The sequence below is a fragment of the Lacerta agilis genome, chromosome 14, assembly GCF_009819535.1.
Source record: "Lacerta agilis isolate rLacAgi1 chromosome 14, rLacAgi1.pri, whole genome shotgun sequence".
NCBI classification, from domain to species: domain Eukaryota; kingdom Metazoa; phylum Chordata; class Lepidosauria; order Squamata; family Lacertidae; genus Lacerta; species Lacerta agilis.
Window position 1 is genome coordinate 4,303,315 of NC_046325.1, and position 12,734 is coordinate 4,316,048.

The following is a 12,734-nucleotide window of genomic DNA, read 5'->3' on the forward strand; positions in this document are numbered from 1 at the left end:
CATACAGCTTTGAAGGCCTAGGCAGGGAGGGAGAGGGAGACCCTGCCTCACTTTCTTTTTTCCCTGCCTTGCCCAGGTCCAGGGCAACTTCTCCTTCTCTCTGGTCTCGGATTCCCTCCCCCCTCGCGTCTGCTATGCAGCAGTTCTCCTCGGGTTTTGTCCTTTCAACCTTATTTGCCTTTCCCTTTCCCTGCTTTCAATAACTTCCCTTACACACACAAAAAGAGGAGAGTCATCTTTGTTTTTTTACCACTCCTTATCCTCTTGGGTCCCTTCTTTGTTATCCTTTCTTCTCCCACTGCCTGAGCATGACGCTGCTGGGGGAAATGTCATTTCTGCAAGGAGAAATCAACACGCAAAAGAAAGTCAGCCAGGCTGAGGAGGCGGCAAATCTAAAAACAACGCTCTCCCGGTTACCTTGACAGTTGCCATTGGGTCCCCCCCCATCCGCCCCCCCCCCCAGGCTTCTCAAGGCTCTTCCTCACTGGAGATACAATTTTCTGAAGAGGCAAACTGTGAAGATTTCGCTCGCCAAGCCTATAGAGCAGGCAGGTGCCAATCTACCAGTTCCTACATGGTCTCAAAATATTTTTTTTAATAATAATATTTATTAAATTTTACATACATTCTTTTAAACATCCATTGATGTTAATCTCTTATACATATTTTTGACTTCCATCAACCACTTCTCAAGATTTTCAAATTTCCTAATTTCTTCTTGTATTTCCAACTTCACTATTACTTTTTATTGCAATAATTAATTATTACCTTCCAAAATTATCTCCTAAAATTAACCTTGCAAAACTTCTTGCAAACCTACTAGCGTGATTTGTTGTTTACAATTGTCTTTCAAATATTTCTCAAATTTAGTCCCAATCCTTCAGGAATTCCTGGTCCCGCCGGTTTCAAATACTTCCTGTCATCTTGTCCAATTCTGCATAGTCCATTAACTTACATGGTCTCAAAATAATGTCGGGCGCCTTCCTTCTGGCTATCTGACTGGCTCCAGCAAGATTGCTGGTGCCTGGACTCAGCTGGTGCAAGACTGCAGCTCTGGCAGGGCCTTGTTGTAGAGGGAAGGCTCAGAAAACCTCCAGTCACTTGCCCTCCCAATATTGGGGCTGGGGGTGAGGTGGGATTGTATGGCAGTCCTGCTGCTGAATCAGCACAGCCCTGGCCATTGCGGGGACACCCCCCCCCCATTCACCCCCATTGCCCTGACAAGGGAAGCTTCTGTTGCTTGTTTGCTAGGTGCCCCTCTGGGGAGAGAGTTTGGGCTGGCTACCAAGTGGAGCAGTCCCTAAGGATGTGCAGTACCCCCCAAAAGGCTGAAATCTCCTTGGGCCTTGACTTCCGGGGGAGGGACATGGCGGACTGAACGTCTTCTGTCGGCAGGTTGTTGATGGAGATAATTACGTGGCGATTGATGATAGCCAACACGTAAATCTTGGCTGTCAGATTCACCCTGGAGATAATAATGAACAAGGGCTTAAACGCAGATGCTGCGTTCTGTGTCTTTTCAAATTCAAGATGGAAAGCTACGGCAAATACAACAGGAAGTGGGAACAGTCAATAAGGAACTGGGTGAAAACTAATAAATGTATAATAAGTAAAGAGCTATGGAATATTATTTTAATATATGATCACAGTGGAGACACTTGTGTGGACAAAGATGCAAAGATGTCTTATTGTTTAATATGGAGGAATGGTTTTTGAAATTATTGGTGACATTGATTAATAAAAATAATTAGAGAACCCCTTTTGGACTTTTTGCATAAAAAGGAAACTGAATTAATTAGATACATTTGGGGTGTAAGATCGGGAAGATATTGCCTAACAGAAGGTAGATCAGTTGGGTGTCATTCTAGAGTGAATATTTGGAATAATTTCTTTTACGTAACTGACAGATGGAAAATCAGAAGTCAGTTATGTTCTTTTCCTTTTCCTTTATATTTTTGGTTTTTCCTTCGATGTTTTCTCTTTCTCTTTCTGCTTTTATTTAGATTTTTTTTTAGCTTGTTGCATTATGAAAAAGCTTTAATAAAACCTTACATTAAAAAAAATTAATCTCCCCAGGCCTTGCCCCACAACACAGGCATGCCATGTGGGCAGTCAAGAGCAGAATGCAGCTTGGCCGTCCCGCAGGTCCTTGGGTGAGCTGTCTGGGAGGCTTTCCCAGGGCCTGGCTTTGTAATCTGAGAGGCCCTTGAAGCTCAGCCAAGCCCCGTCCATGACAGTGGGCCAGAGAGCAAGAATGGCTCCCCACCTAGCAGGAAAGCCATGGAGAGGGGGAAGGAGCGGGGGGGGGAGCCGCCCCAACCTCCTGCAGCCTGCTCCTCGCTATATGTTTCCTGAGGGGAAACCAAGAGCAGGCTGGGAAATGGCCAGAGACTTTTCCTTCTCCCTACTTTCACCTTGAGGTTCGAGGCTGGCCCCCACCTGGGCACACCTGGCATTATACACCTTTCAGTGCCATTCCTGAGATGACTGTGTGTGTGTGTGTCCACGGCCAGATTTGCTGCCAAGGCTATCTCCAGAGGCCCACTCTCAGGCAACCATATTTTACCCATAATGCTCCCCGCCTTGCCTGTGCCATTCCTCCCCTAGTGAGGAGAGTCTCCCACTATGTGACGCGTCCCCACCCTAGCAGCAGAGGTGGGCAGAATCTGACCAGAGCCCCTCACGCCTAGGACGCTGGGCCCATCCCAGCCAGTGTGGTGTAGTGGTTAAGAGCAGTAGACTCGTAATCTGGTGAACTGGGTTCGCGTCCCCGCTCCTCCACATGCAGCTGCTGGGTGACCTTGGGCTAGTCACACTTCTCTGAAGTCTCTCAGCCCCACTCACCTCACAGAGTGTTTGTTGTGGGAGAAGAAGGGAAAGGAGATTGTTTGCCGCTTTGAGACTCCTTCGGGTAGTGATAAAGCGGGATATCAAATCCAACTCTTCTTCCTCTTCTTCTTCTTCAGATGGTGGATGTTCAGAAATACCTTGGTATATGGGGAGGCCTGCTTCACCTCCCCCAAATACCCTGAAAGGAAAGGTGTATGAAATAGCTTGACCCATGGATTTGCCTAATCCTCTTTTAAAACCATCCGAGTTGATGGCCTCCTGTGGGAGGGAGTTCCACAGTTTAACTGTGTGTTGTTGGGAAGAAGCACTTTCAACAAAACTCTGTCCTGATTCTTCCATCGTTCACTTCCTGCTTGCAGGTGCTAGACAGGGAAGGGCAGATGGACAACCCCTGCACCAGCTGGCTGGCCGACATCTACTGGGACAACATCACCGAGCTGGACAAGCTCACCAACTTCCACGGCATCATGAACTCCTTTGAGCAGTACCCTCGCGACTGGAACCTCTGGTACACCAACTCCAAGCCGGAGAAGGCCATGCTGCCAGGTCAGGCACCGCCCTTCTGCTGAGCTGCGCAGTCCCTGCCATCGGATTGTGCCCATGCCCTCCCTAAAGAAAATTGGGAGGGAGGGAGTCCAGTGGAAATGGGTTAACTACCATGCTCCAGAACAGAGTTGGAGCACTGGATCTGGCAGGCGGGCTGGATCCAAAACTAGCCCACCTGCCTGTCAATCACTTGATGTCCTGTGCAGGGCCATCTTAAGCATATCCGGCACCATGGTGCAAAGCTCCCTCTGGTCGTCTCCCCCCCCCCCAGTTTCCCAGCGTTGTTGACCTTTTTTTAGGGAGGACGGCGGGGCTGGAGGAGGCGGGCAGCGGCTGGAGGGCGGTTCCAGGGAAGAGGTGGAGGCTGGACGTAGTGCCTCCTGGCTCAGCTGGCCGCTTCATGCTGCGGTGGTCATGGCATACAGAGGCTCCGAGCGTGGCGCTGCTTCGGAGACGGTGGCATGGCGGAGGTGGGCGAGGGTGGCAAGCTGATGTCAGGAGGTGCCACATCCAGCCTCCATCTCTTCCCTGGCGCCCTCCAGAACTTGGCGCCCCGCGCCACTAGCCTCTGTGGGTAGGATGCCCCTGGTCCTGTGACATCCGGGGGATCTTCCCTTGCTGCCTCGGCTTGAACTCTAGCTGCGGCCGTAAAGATCCAAAAGTTGTATCTTACCTTTTTCCTCCAAGGAGCTCAAGTACAGGGCTCTCCCCCTCCTCATTTATTCACAACAACCCTGCAAGGTGGGCTTAGGCTGAGAGGCAGTTATCCAGGGAGCTTTGTGGCCAAATGGGGATTCGAAGCCAGGGCTCCCAGGTCCTAGTGCGACACTATAGCCACTGTACTGGCATACTTTGGAAGCCCAAAGCCTCTGAAAAGGGGTGTTCTTGGTGCAGATAATCCCTCTAGGACTGCCTCCCATGAGAGGTCTGAGCCCTTTCCTTATGCACTGGAGATGTGGGAGTCAAGCTGAGATGGGGGGCAACCACTGGCTCTGGTGCTCATGCCAGGCCTTCTCTACAACCCACCCACTGGACCCCTCTTCAGTTTCAGGTGTTTCCCCCCCCCTGCCTTGTTGCCCCCTGCAGGTGAGTGGGAGAACTCCTGTAACCAGATGCAGCGGATGTTGGTTGTCCGGTCCCTGCGGCCGGACCGCGTGGCTTTCTGCGTCACGGCATTCATCGTCTCTAACTTGGGCTCCCAGTTCATCGAGCCACCAGTGCTCAACATGAAGTCGGTGAGTGGCAGAGTCTGTGGCACTTGGGGGAATCCTGGGCCCTTACCCACTTCCATGTTCTCTCTCTCTCTTTTGTAATTTTTTTTTAATTTCATTTTATAATGTACAGTATATAAACAGAACAGTTATGAACGCAGATGAAAATTAAAAGAAGAAGAGCAAATCTATAAAGCTGGCACATGGAATGAATACAGCAGCGTATGGGTTAAAATGACAAAGTCCCAAATCATGAGAGAGAAAAGGGAGAATAAATGTTGTCTTCCGAATAAAGAGTATTAGTGATATCTGATTATCAAGTGTAGTTCCAGATTTGCCAGGCTTGTGATGAGGGTGGTCTTGGAAATAATGGTTTTGTTGTGTATATAATCCTCTCCTTACATGTACTGATGCTGCATGCTTCAGTATTGATCCTCTGGTGGTTGTAGCATTACTTCAGTATCAATACTCTGGGGTTTTTTTTTCAACTGCTCTGGAGAATGGTCTCTGCAGCCGGATTGAGGCAGGAGTAAATAGGAGTGTCACTCACCCACCTCCAATATTGATATGGGAATGACCTCCCCATCCTGTCCTGCCCCAGCTACTCGGTCACTCTCTGTGGCATAGAATGATTTTGCTCCCCATTTTGCCCTTCTCTTTCCATCTCTGGATGCAGGTGGTGGACGACTCGACGACCAAGACCCCTCTGATCTTCGTGCTGTCCCCTGGCGTCGACCCCACCTCCTCCCTGCTCCAGCTGGCCGAGCAGTCGGGCATGGCGCAGCACTTCCAAGCCCTCTCGCTGGGCCAGGGCCAGGCGCCAATCGCCACCCGCATGATCAAAGATGGCGTCCACCAGGGTGAGTCCAGCTCCCAACGGGAGAGCCTGCTGCGTCCACCCGACCCCTTCAGATCTCTGGAGCAGAGATGGGGAATGTCTGTGGCCAGTCTCCAGGTCTTCTGGGGATCCCATCATGGCCAGCGATGATGGGAGTTGTAGTCCAAAAACTTCTGGAGAGGAACGGCTGCTCTGGAGGCTGCTCTAGCTTACAGTAGGGGGCCATTCCTGCTACCCTGAGTCTTCCTTCATAGATCCTGCCCAGCTCACACCTTGGTGCCCGCCCCCCGCCAAGCAGCTGTGGGGCCTCTCCACCCTCTAACCTGGCTTTGCCACTCTTTCCCGGCAGGCAACTGGGTCTTCCTGGCCAACTGCCACCTCTCTCTCTCCTGGATGCCCCAGCTGGACAAGCTGGTGGAGCAGCTGCAGGTGGAGGAGCCGCACCCCTCCTTCCGCCTGTGGCTCAGCTCCAGCCCCCACCCGGACTTCCCCATCTCCATCTTGCAGGCCGGGATCAAGATGACCACGGAGCCCCCCACGGTGAGAGCAAAAGAACCAGGGGGCCAAAAGGGGGGGCTCTTTCGTCATTTCCTCCTCCCACCACCTGTTCCCCAGGGGCCCCCCACACCCAAGGCCCCACCCAAGCCCTACGAAAGCCACAGGCTTCCTTCTCCTCTTGGGTCAAGTAAAAAGTTCCCCACTGCCTTACTGCAGATTGGCAACTTCACTTCAGGTCGTTCCCCCCCTGCATAGTTTGAGGAAGAACTGGGGGGAAGTGTGTGTGTTTAAGTTCACAGTAAGAGCCAGTCATCTAGCCCAGGCGCCTCTTCTCACTGTAACCAATCAGATGCCCCCAAGGCAAACCCTCAAACAGGATTCGAACACAGGAGCCCTCTCCCCTCCTGTGGTTTCCAGCAACTGGTATTCAGAAGCATTGTTGTCTCTGACTGTGGAGGCAATGGCTAGAAGCTATTGAAAGTTTGTCTAATGCTCCTTTAAAGCCATCTAAGTTGGCGGCCATCACTGACTCCTGCAGGAGGGAGTTCCATGGTTTTAACTATTCACAGCACGAAGAAATACCGTATTTTTTGCTCCATGGGGCACACCGGACCATAGAGCGCACCTCATTTTTAGAGGAGGAAACAAGAAAAAAATATTTTTCTGGTTTTCCTCTTCTAAAAGCCCTGGTTTTTTGAGGATCAGCTAAAAGTTTTGCAGCTTTTTTTCCAAAGGGAAAAACCCTGTTTTTTTGAGGATCAGCTAAAAGTTTTGGAGCTTTTTTGCAAAGGGGGAAAAGCAAAGCTCCTTTTGCAAAGGGGGAAAAGCAAAGAGGAAAAGCCCCCTTTTTATGGGGTTCAACTCACATTTCTGCAGCTTCTAAAGGAAATGGAGCCTTTTCTACAGTTTCCGGACAGATAATCTAATCAGCTAGTCACATGTCTCTGGGGAAACAAACAACCTCCCTCTGCAGCACATTCAACAATGGAGGCCTGGGCAAGGGGGCGGGGCTGAAAGGGAGCCGGGACTCTTATATCTCTCCCGATCTCTTGCTGATCAGCTGCTGAGCGGGGTCCTTTCAACACCCCCTTTTCTCTTTGTAAAATAAAAAGCATGATCCTCTTTTGGCCCCTGGGAAATTCAGCTCCAGGGACCACCATTTGCTCCATAAGACACACAGATATTTCCCCTTACTTTTTAGGAGGAAAAAAGTGCGTCTTATGGAGCGAAAAATACGGTACTCTTTAAAAGCAGACCTGGATGTTCCATCATTCGGCTTCTTTGCATGTCCACAAGTCCTAGCCTTAAGAGAGAGAAGGAGAAAAACCTTTCTCTGCCCACTCTCTCCATGCGCGTTACAAATTTCTAGCATGTCACCTCTCCCTCGCCTTTTCTCTAAACTAAAAAGTCCCAAGCGCTGCAGCCTTTCCTGCGTGTGTGTTGCAGCAGCCAGAACCCACAGCGTTAGGCCCAACATGGCTCCCCTGAAAGCAGAGAGCCAGGCCACGCTCTCAGGTCTCTGCCTTCCTCTCCAGCACTCCCAAGAGCCCTGACCAGGTTTCCTTTCCCCCCTCCATCTCCTAAGAAAACTCCCTGCATTCCTGGAGTCCAGGCAACCAAAACAGGTTATGAAACAGCTTCTTAATCAACATGGCTGGTTCTGGATCGTCAGCCTAAAGAGCTAGTGCTCAAACAGGGGAGACAAGTCACCCCTGCCTGCAGCACGGAAAACAGGCCAAGTGCATCGCTGCCCCTGCCACCCCCTCCTGGTTCCTTGATGCCTCCTGCAAGGTCAGTTGTGAGCCTGCCCCTCTCCTCCTCCTCCTCCTCCTCCTCCTCCCTTTGACAGGGCCTGAAAGCCAACATGAAGCGCCTCTACCAGCTCATCACGGAGCCCCAGTTCAACCGCTGCACGAAGCCGTCCAAGTACAAGAAGCTGCTCTTTGCCCTCTGCTTCTTCCACAGCATCCTGCTGGAGCGGAAGAAGTTCCTGCAGCTGGGCTGGAACATCGTCTACGGCTTCAACGACTCGGATTTTGAGGTGGAAAGGGTTCGGGAGGGATCGGGAGACCAGGAAAGGGGTGGGTTCTGGAGGGGAGCCTGTCTGTGCCTTCCTTCTGTGGGCTCTGGCTGGTCCCACGTACAGGTGAAACTCGAAAAATTAGAATATCGTGAAAAAGTCCATTTATGTAAGCAATTCTTTTCATTAGTTACTGGAGTTTAATATATGAGATAGACTCATAACATGCAAAGCGAGATGTGTCAAGCCTTTGTTTGTTATAATTGTGATGATTATGGTGTACAGCTGATGAAAACCCCAAAGTTGAAATTGTTAATTTGGGGTTCTCATCAGCTGTACACCATAATCACCACAATTATAACAAATAAAGGCTTGACATATCTTGCTTTGCATGTCATGAGTCTATCTCATATATTAGTTTCACCTTTTAAGTTGAATTACTGAAAGAAATGAACCTTTCCACGATATTCTAATTTTTCGAGTTTCACCTGTATAGCTCAGAAAACCCCAGAACAAACTGCGGCCGAGCCCTCCCTGTGGCCTGAAGTTCCACCTGCCCTGTCAGTGACTTGTGGAAGTTAGTTGGCAGCTCACCACACCTCAGCTCGTGTCATGTAGCAGCAAAGTCTGCAGTGCATATGTACAGAGAGATCCACTAACACTATCACCATGCTGGCTAATGCTGCTGTGTAAAACCCACATCCTCTTCCCCCGTCTCACAGATTCAGAGTCATACCCTGACAGCAAACAGCACAGGACTTCACATAATGAAAGCAATGCCCCAGAGACTGTTATACCTGTCTCTGCATTACTGAACCAATGGGAGGGTGAGCGACTCAGCCTGTCATGCACACGACCTTGCTGGCGTTGCTACGGTAACCCCAGTGCACCTGGCACCCTTATCTCAGAACATCCAAATGTGTTCACATTACACCAACATGCTCCACGCCACTGGGGCTCACTCACAGCAGCCTGCCATGTTTCTTTGGAACATGGGGCGCAATTGTGAGTTGCAGAGGCGTGTGGGGTGGTGAGGAGGTCTGGCCGCAAGGGCTTTAGTTTAGACGGATGCTGGAGAATGGGCGAGTTCTCGATGCTCAGCTTGTGTCCCGTAGGCTGCCTGCCCATCTGGCTCCCCAGCCACTCTGGGCAGCTTACAGCACATAACAAATTGTAAAATGTACATAGCTTTCATACACAGGTGGCTGCAATTATTGATCCTCAGTTATATATATAAATATAAATACAGGGCTCATCCACACTTCCGCATGTGGTGTGCCTAGAAAGCACAAGTTCTGGCAGTTTCCCACTTGACCCATGCATGGGTTCAAGGAGTTTTTCCCTTGCCCTGCTCCTTTCCAAGGGCAAACCTGCTCTTTAGTGATACATCAGAACAAATGGCAATCTGGGAAAAACCCATATTCCTATTAACTCTGATTGAGCACTAAAGAGTAGGTTTTTTTCCAGGAGGGTGGCAGAAGCAAGGGGCAGTGTGGATATGCCAGTCTGTACTGGGGAACCCCACCCTTGTACATCCCAGTCTAGGTGGCTACGGCAGGTGCTCCCTTGGCCCACTCCCTTTTCACCAGTGACTCTTCCTTCCCTGCCAGGTGTCAGAGAACCTCCTGAGCCTGTACCTGGATGAGTATGAGGAGACCCCCTGGGACGCCCTCAAGTACCTGATCGCAGGGGTCAATTACGGGGGCCACGTGACGGATGACTGGGACCGACGCCTCCTCACCACCTACATCAACGACTACTTCTGCGAGCAAAGTGTGGCTGCCCCCTTCTACAAGTGAGCTGGCGCCTGGGATACCGGGGAAAGTTTGCGCGCTGGGAAAGCAGGGATTTTGCATGATTGTCGGGACAGAGAGGTTCCCCGATGCAGGAGGAGATCTTTGCCTGAGCAAACCGGCCGGCCGGCCTCCCTCCCTCTGCAGGCTCTCCGTGCTGGACACCTACTTAATCCCCAAGGATGGCAACATCGCCTCCTACAAGGAATACATCAGCCTGCTGCCTGGCATGGACCCTCCCGAAGCCTTTGGCCAGCACCCCAACGCTGACGTGGCCTCCCAGATCACCGAAGCCAGGACACTCTTCGAAACGCTGCTTTCGCTGCAGCCCCAGATCACGCCCACCGGGGTGGCTGGGCAGACCCGCGAGGACAAGGTACCCAGGGACATCCACGGGCCGAAGCGTACACTGCTCTGGGGTCCTGGGCAGCCCTCCTGAGCTGGCCTTTTCTGTGGCAGCCAAGCAGCCCAAGTCTCACACTTGTGAAAGGCCCTCACAGCTCCTTACTTGGCTGCGTGAACTTCCTGGATCCCAGGAGGGATCCTCCGAGCGTTCGCTTTGTGGCGATGAGAACAGACTCTGCACATGCTCAGGGGCACTCCTAACAGTCCTTCTGAGGCTGAGCCCTGGTGCAGTGGTACCAAAGAGCAGGACACGATCCCCTGGCAGGTCCCTACACTTTCTTAGGTCTGTAGGAGCACATTTAGTCTCCTTTCCCAGATGCTTGGGGCCCTGCAGAACCCGATTGTGAGCTGGCTCGGGGAGCAGGTGGTGGTTCCTGGAAGACCACCAGCCCCCCCCCCCCGCTAGTGCCCCGCATGCCTCCTCCCTCTGTCCCTCCTCCCCCTCTCCAGGTGCTGGAGCTTTCAGCAGACGTGCGCAGCAAGATCCCGGAGGAGATCGATTACGAAGGCACCTGCAAAGTGCTGTCCGGGGATCCCTCCCCGCTCAACGTGGTCTTGCTGCAGGAGATCCAGCGCTACAACTCCTTGCTGCAGGTCATCAAGTGAGTGCCCAGGGGGACAAGGCAGGAAAGGCCTCAGCAGCCCCCAGTCCCTTTTTGGTGCTCACCTCGGCTTCTCTCGTCCTCTGCCGTAGTGCCTCCCTGGCGGAGCTGGAGAAGGGCATTCAGGGCTTGGTGGTCATGTCTACGGACCTAGAGGAGATCTTCAACTGCATCTTTGATGCCCGCGTCCCCCCCATGTGGGAGAGGGTAAGGCACTGGGGGGGGGGAATGGGGCTGTTCCTGGTGCTTCCACCCCTTTCTGTGTCCCTGTTGGAGCAGGAAGGAGGAGGGTGTGATCCGGAGCCTCCAAGCTGCTCGTCTCCCTCAAGGAGAGAGCACCCTGGAGCCTTGTAGGTAGAAACACCTGTTGTTTTGCTTGTGAACATCTTTTGAACCTATTTTACACAGGGGTAACATAGATTTCAGGAGAGAGGTGTTTCTGGAATTCCTTGTGGGACCCACCAGGTCTCTCCCTCCCTCCCGCATCCTCTCTCCTGCTTTCACCCTACATCTGAAGCAGAGATTTCCCATTAGGGAGAAATGCATAATTCAGAAGCATCTTCTGCACGAAAATATTTCAAAAACGGCTTCTTCCAAAGTAAAAGATTCCCCAGTGAAATAGCGATTTCTCCTTCCCGAGTTGCTGGAGAGCAAAGAGGGGATACACACATGCCACTTTTTGTGGGTTGGGGCCAGCAGCACCTCTTTCCCAAGGGGGGGGGGCTGGTTTTTTTGGGGGGGGGAGAGACTGGCTGGCGTGTCCCGCTTTGCCTCCCAGCTCCTGGCCTTCTCCCTCCTCCTGCAGGCCTACCCATCTCAGAAGCCGCTGGCCGCCTGGACCCGGGACCTGGGCCTGCGCGTGGAGCAGTTTACCCGCTGGGCCACCACCGCCCACCCTCCCGTGCTCTTCTGGCTCTCGGGCTTCACCTTCCCGACGGGGTTCCTGACAGCCGTCTTGCAAGCTGCTGCACGCCTGAACAACGTAGGTGGTGGGTGACGAGAGGGTGGCGGCCGGGGCGGGGGAGGGGATATATTTGGGCCCAGCAGGAGGGCTGGAAGGGCCTGTTTGTGTCTTTGGACGTTGCCTGAAAGAGATGGGGAGACTGGCCTGGAAGGAGAAGTGAGGGCCGTGATGCCTGGCAGCAAGGACTACTCTGCAGGGAGGGTGTTCTCTGGGAGGGGAAGTGGGCCTCTGTGGCTTGAGAGCCAGGGGGTCTCCCCCTAAGCCAGCCTTTCTCCATCTTAAGTTCCCATTTGTTGTTGGACTACAACTCCCATCATCCCTGACTGCTGGTCCTGCCAGCTAGAGATGATGGGGGTTGTAGTCCAACAAAAGCCGGGGACTTAAGATGGAGAAAGGCTGGCTTAGGGGGGAGACCCCTGGCCTGCAGAACTATCTCACGTGGCTCCCTCCTCATCCTGATCCCTTTCAGATCTCCGTGGACACCCTCTCCTGGGAGTTCATTGTCTCCACTGTGGATGACAACAACCTTGTCTACCCGCCCAAGGTAAGTGCCTCTCCCCGGGCATACATTGTGGGGGGTGGGGGGTGGGCTCAGGAGCCTGGAACCCCCTGAGCCAGCCCCGCGTGGTCTCCCTCTCCTCTCTTAGGAAGGGGTGTGGGTGCGAGGTCTCTACCTAGAGGGTGCCGGCTGGGACAAGAAGAACTCCTGCCTGATGGATGCAGAGCCCATGCAGCTGGTCTGCCCCATCCCTACCATCCACTTCAAGCCCGTGGAGAACAAGAAGAAGAGTGGCAAAGGTGGGTCTCGCGGAGGGTGGGCCAACGGTGACCCGTGGGTGCGAGGAGACAGAGGAAGCTGCCTTAGGCCGCCTCAGGCCCTTTGCCCACCGTGCCCTGTTACCGCCTGCTCCAGCCTTTGCCAACCTGGCGCCCTCCGGCTCTTTCAGGACCACAACTTTGTCCTCCAAGGCAGCTGGATGGCACCAGGTCGGAGGCCAAGGCTAGCA

At 52.7% G+C, this 12,734-nt stretch overlaps 1 protein-coding gene across 1 annotated transcript in view; it reads left to right on the forward strand.

Moving 5' to 3' along the window:
- DNAH2 (dynein axonemal heavy chain 2) overlaps positions 1 to 12,734 on the forward strand; it is a 112,487-nt gene that overhangs the window by 98,443 nt on the left and 1,310 nt on the right. Inside the window, 12 exon segments of the mRNA XM_033170284.1 lie at positions 3,210 to 3,396; positions 4,483 to 4,631; positions 5,284 to 5,467; positions 5,795 to 5,985; positions 7,793 to 7,984; positions 9,574 to 9,758; positions 9,904 to 10,132; positions 10,612 to 10,763; positions 10,856 to 10,970; positions 11,569 to 11,745; positions 12,197 to 12,271; positions 12,375 to 12,525. Of these exon segments, the coding sequence (XP_033026175.1) occupies positions 3,210 to 3,396; positions 4,483 to 4,631; positions 5,284 to 5,467; positions 5,795 to 5,985; positions 7,793 to 7,984; positions 9,574 to 9,758; positions 9,904 to 10,132; positions 10,612 to 10,763; positions 10,856 to 10,970; positions 11,569 to 11,745; positions 12,197 to 12,271; positions 12,375 to 12,525 (1,987 nt within the window).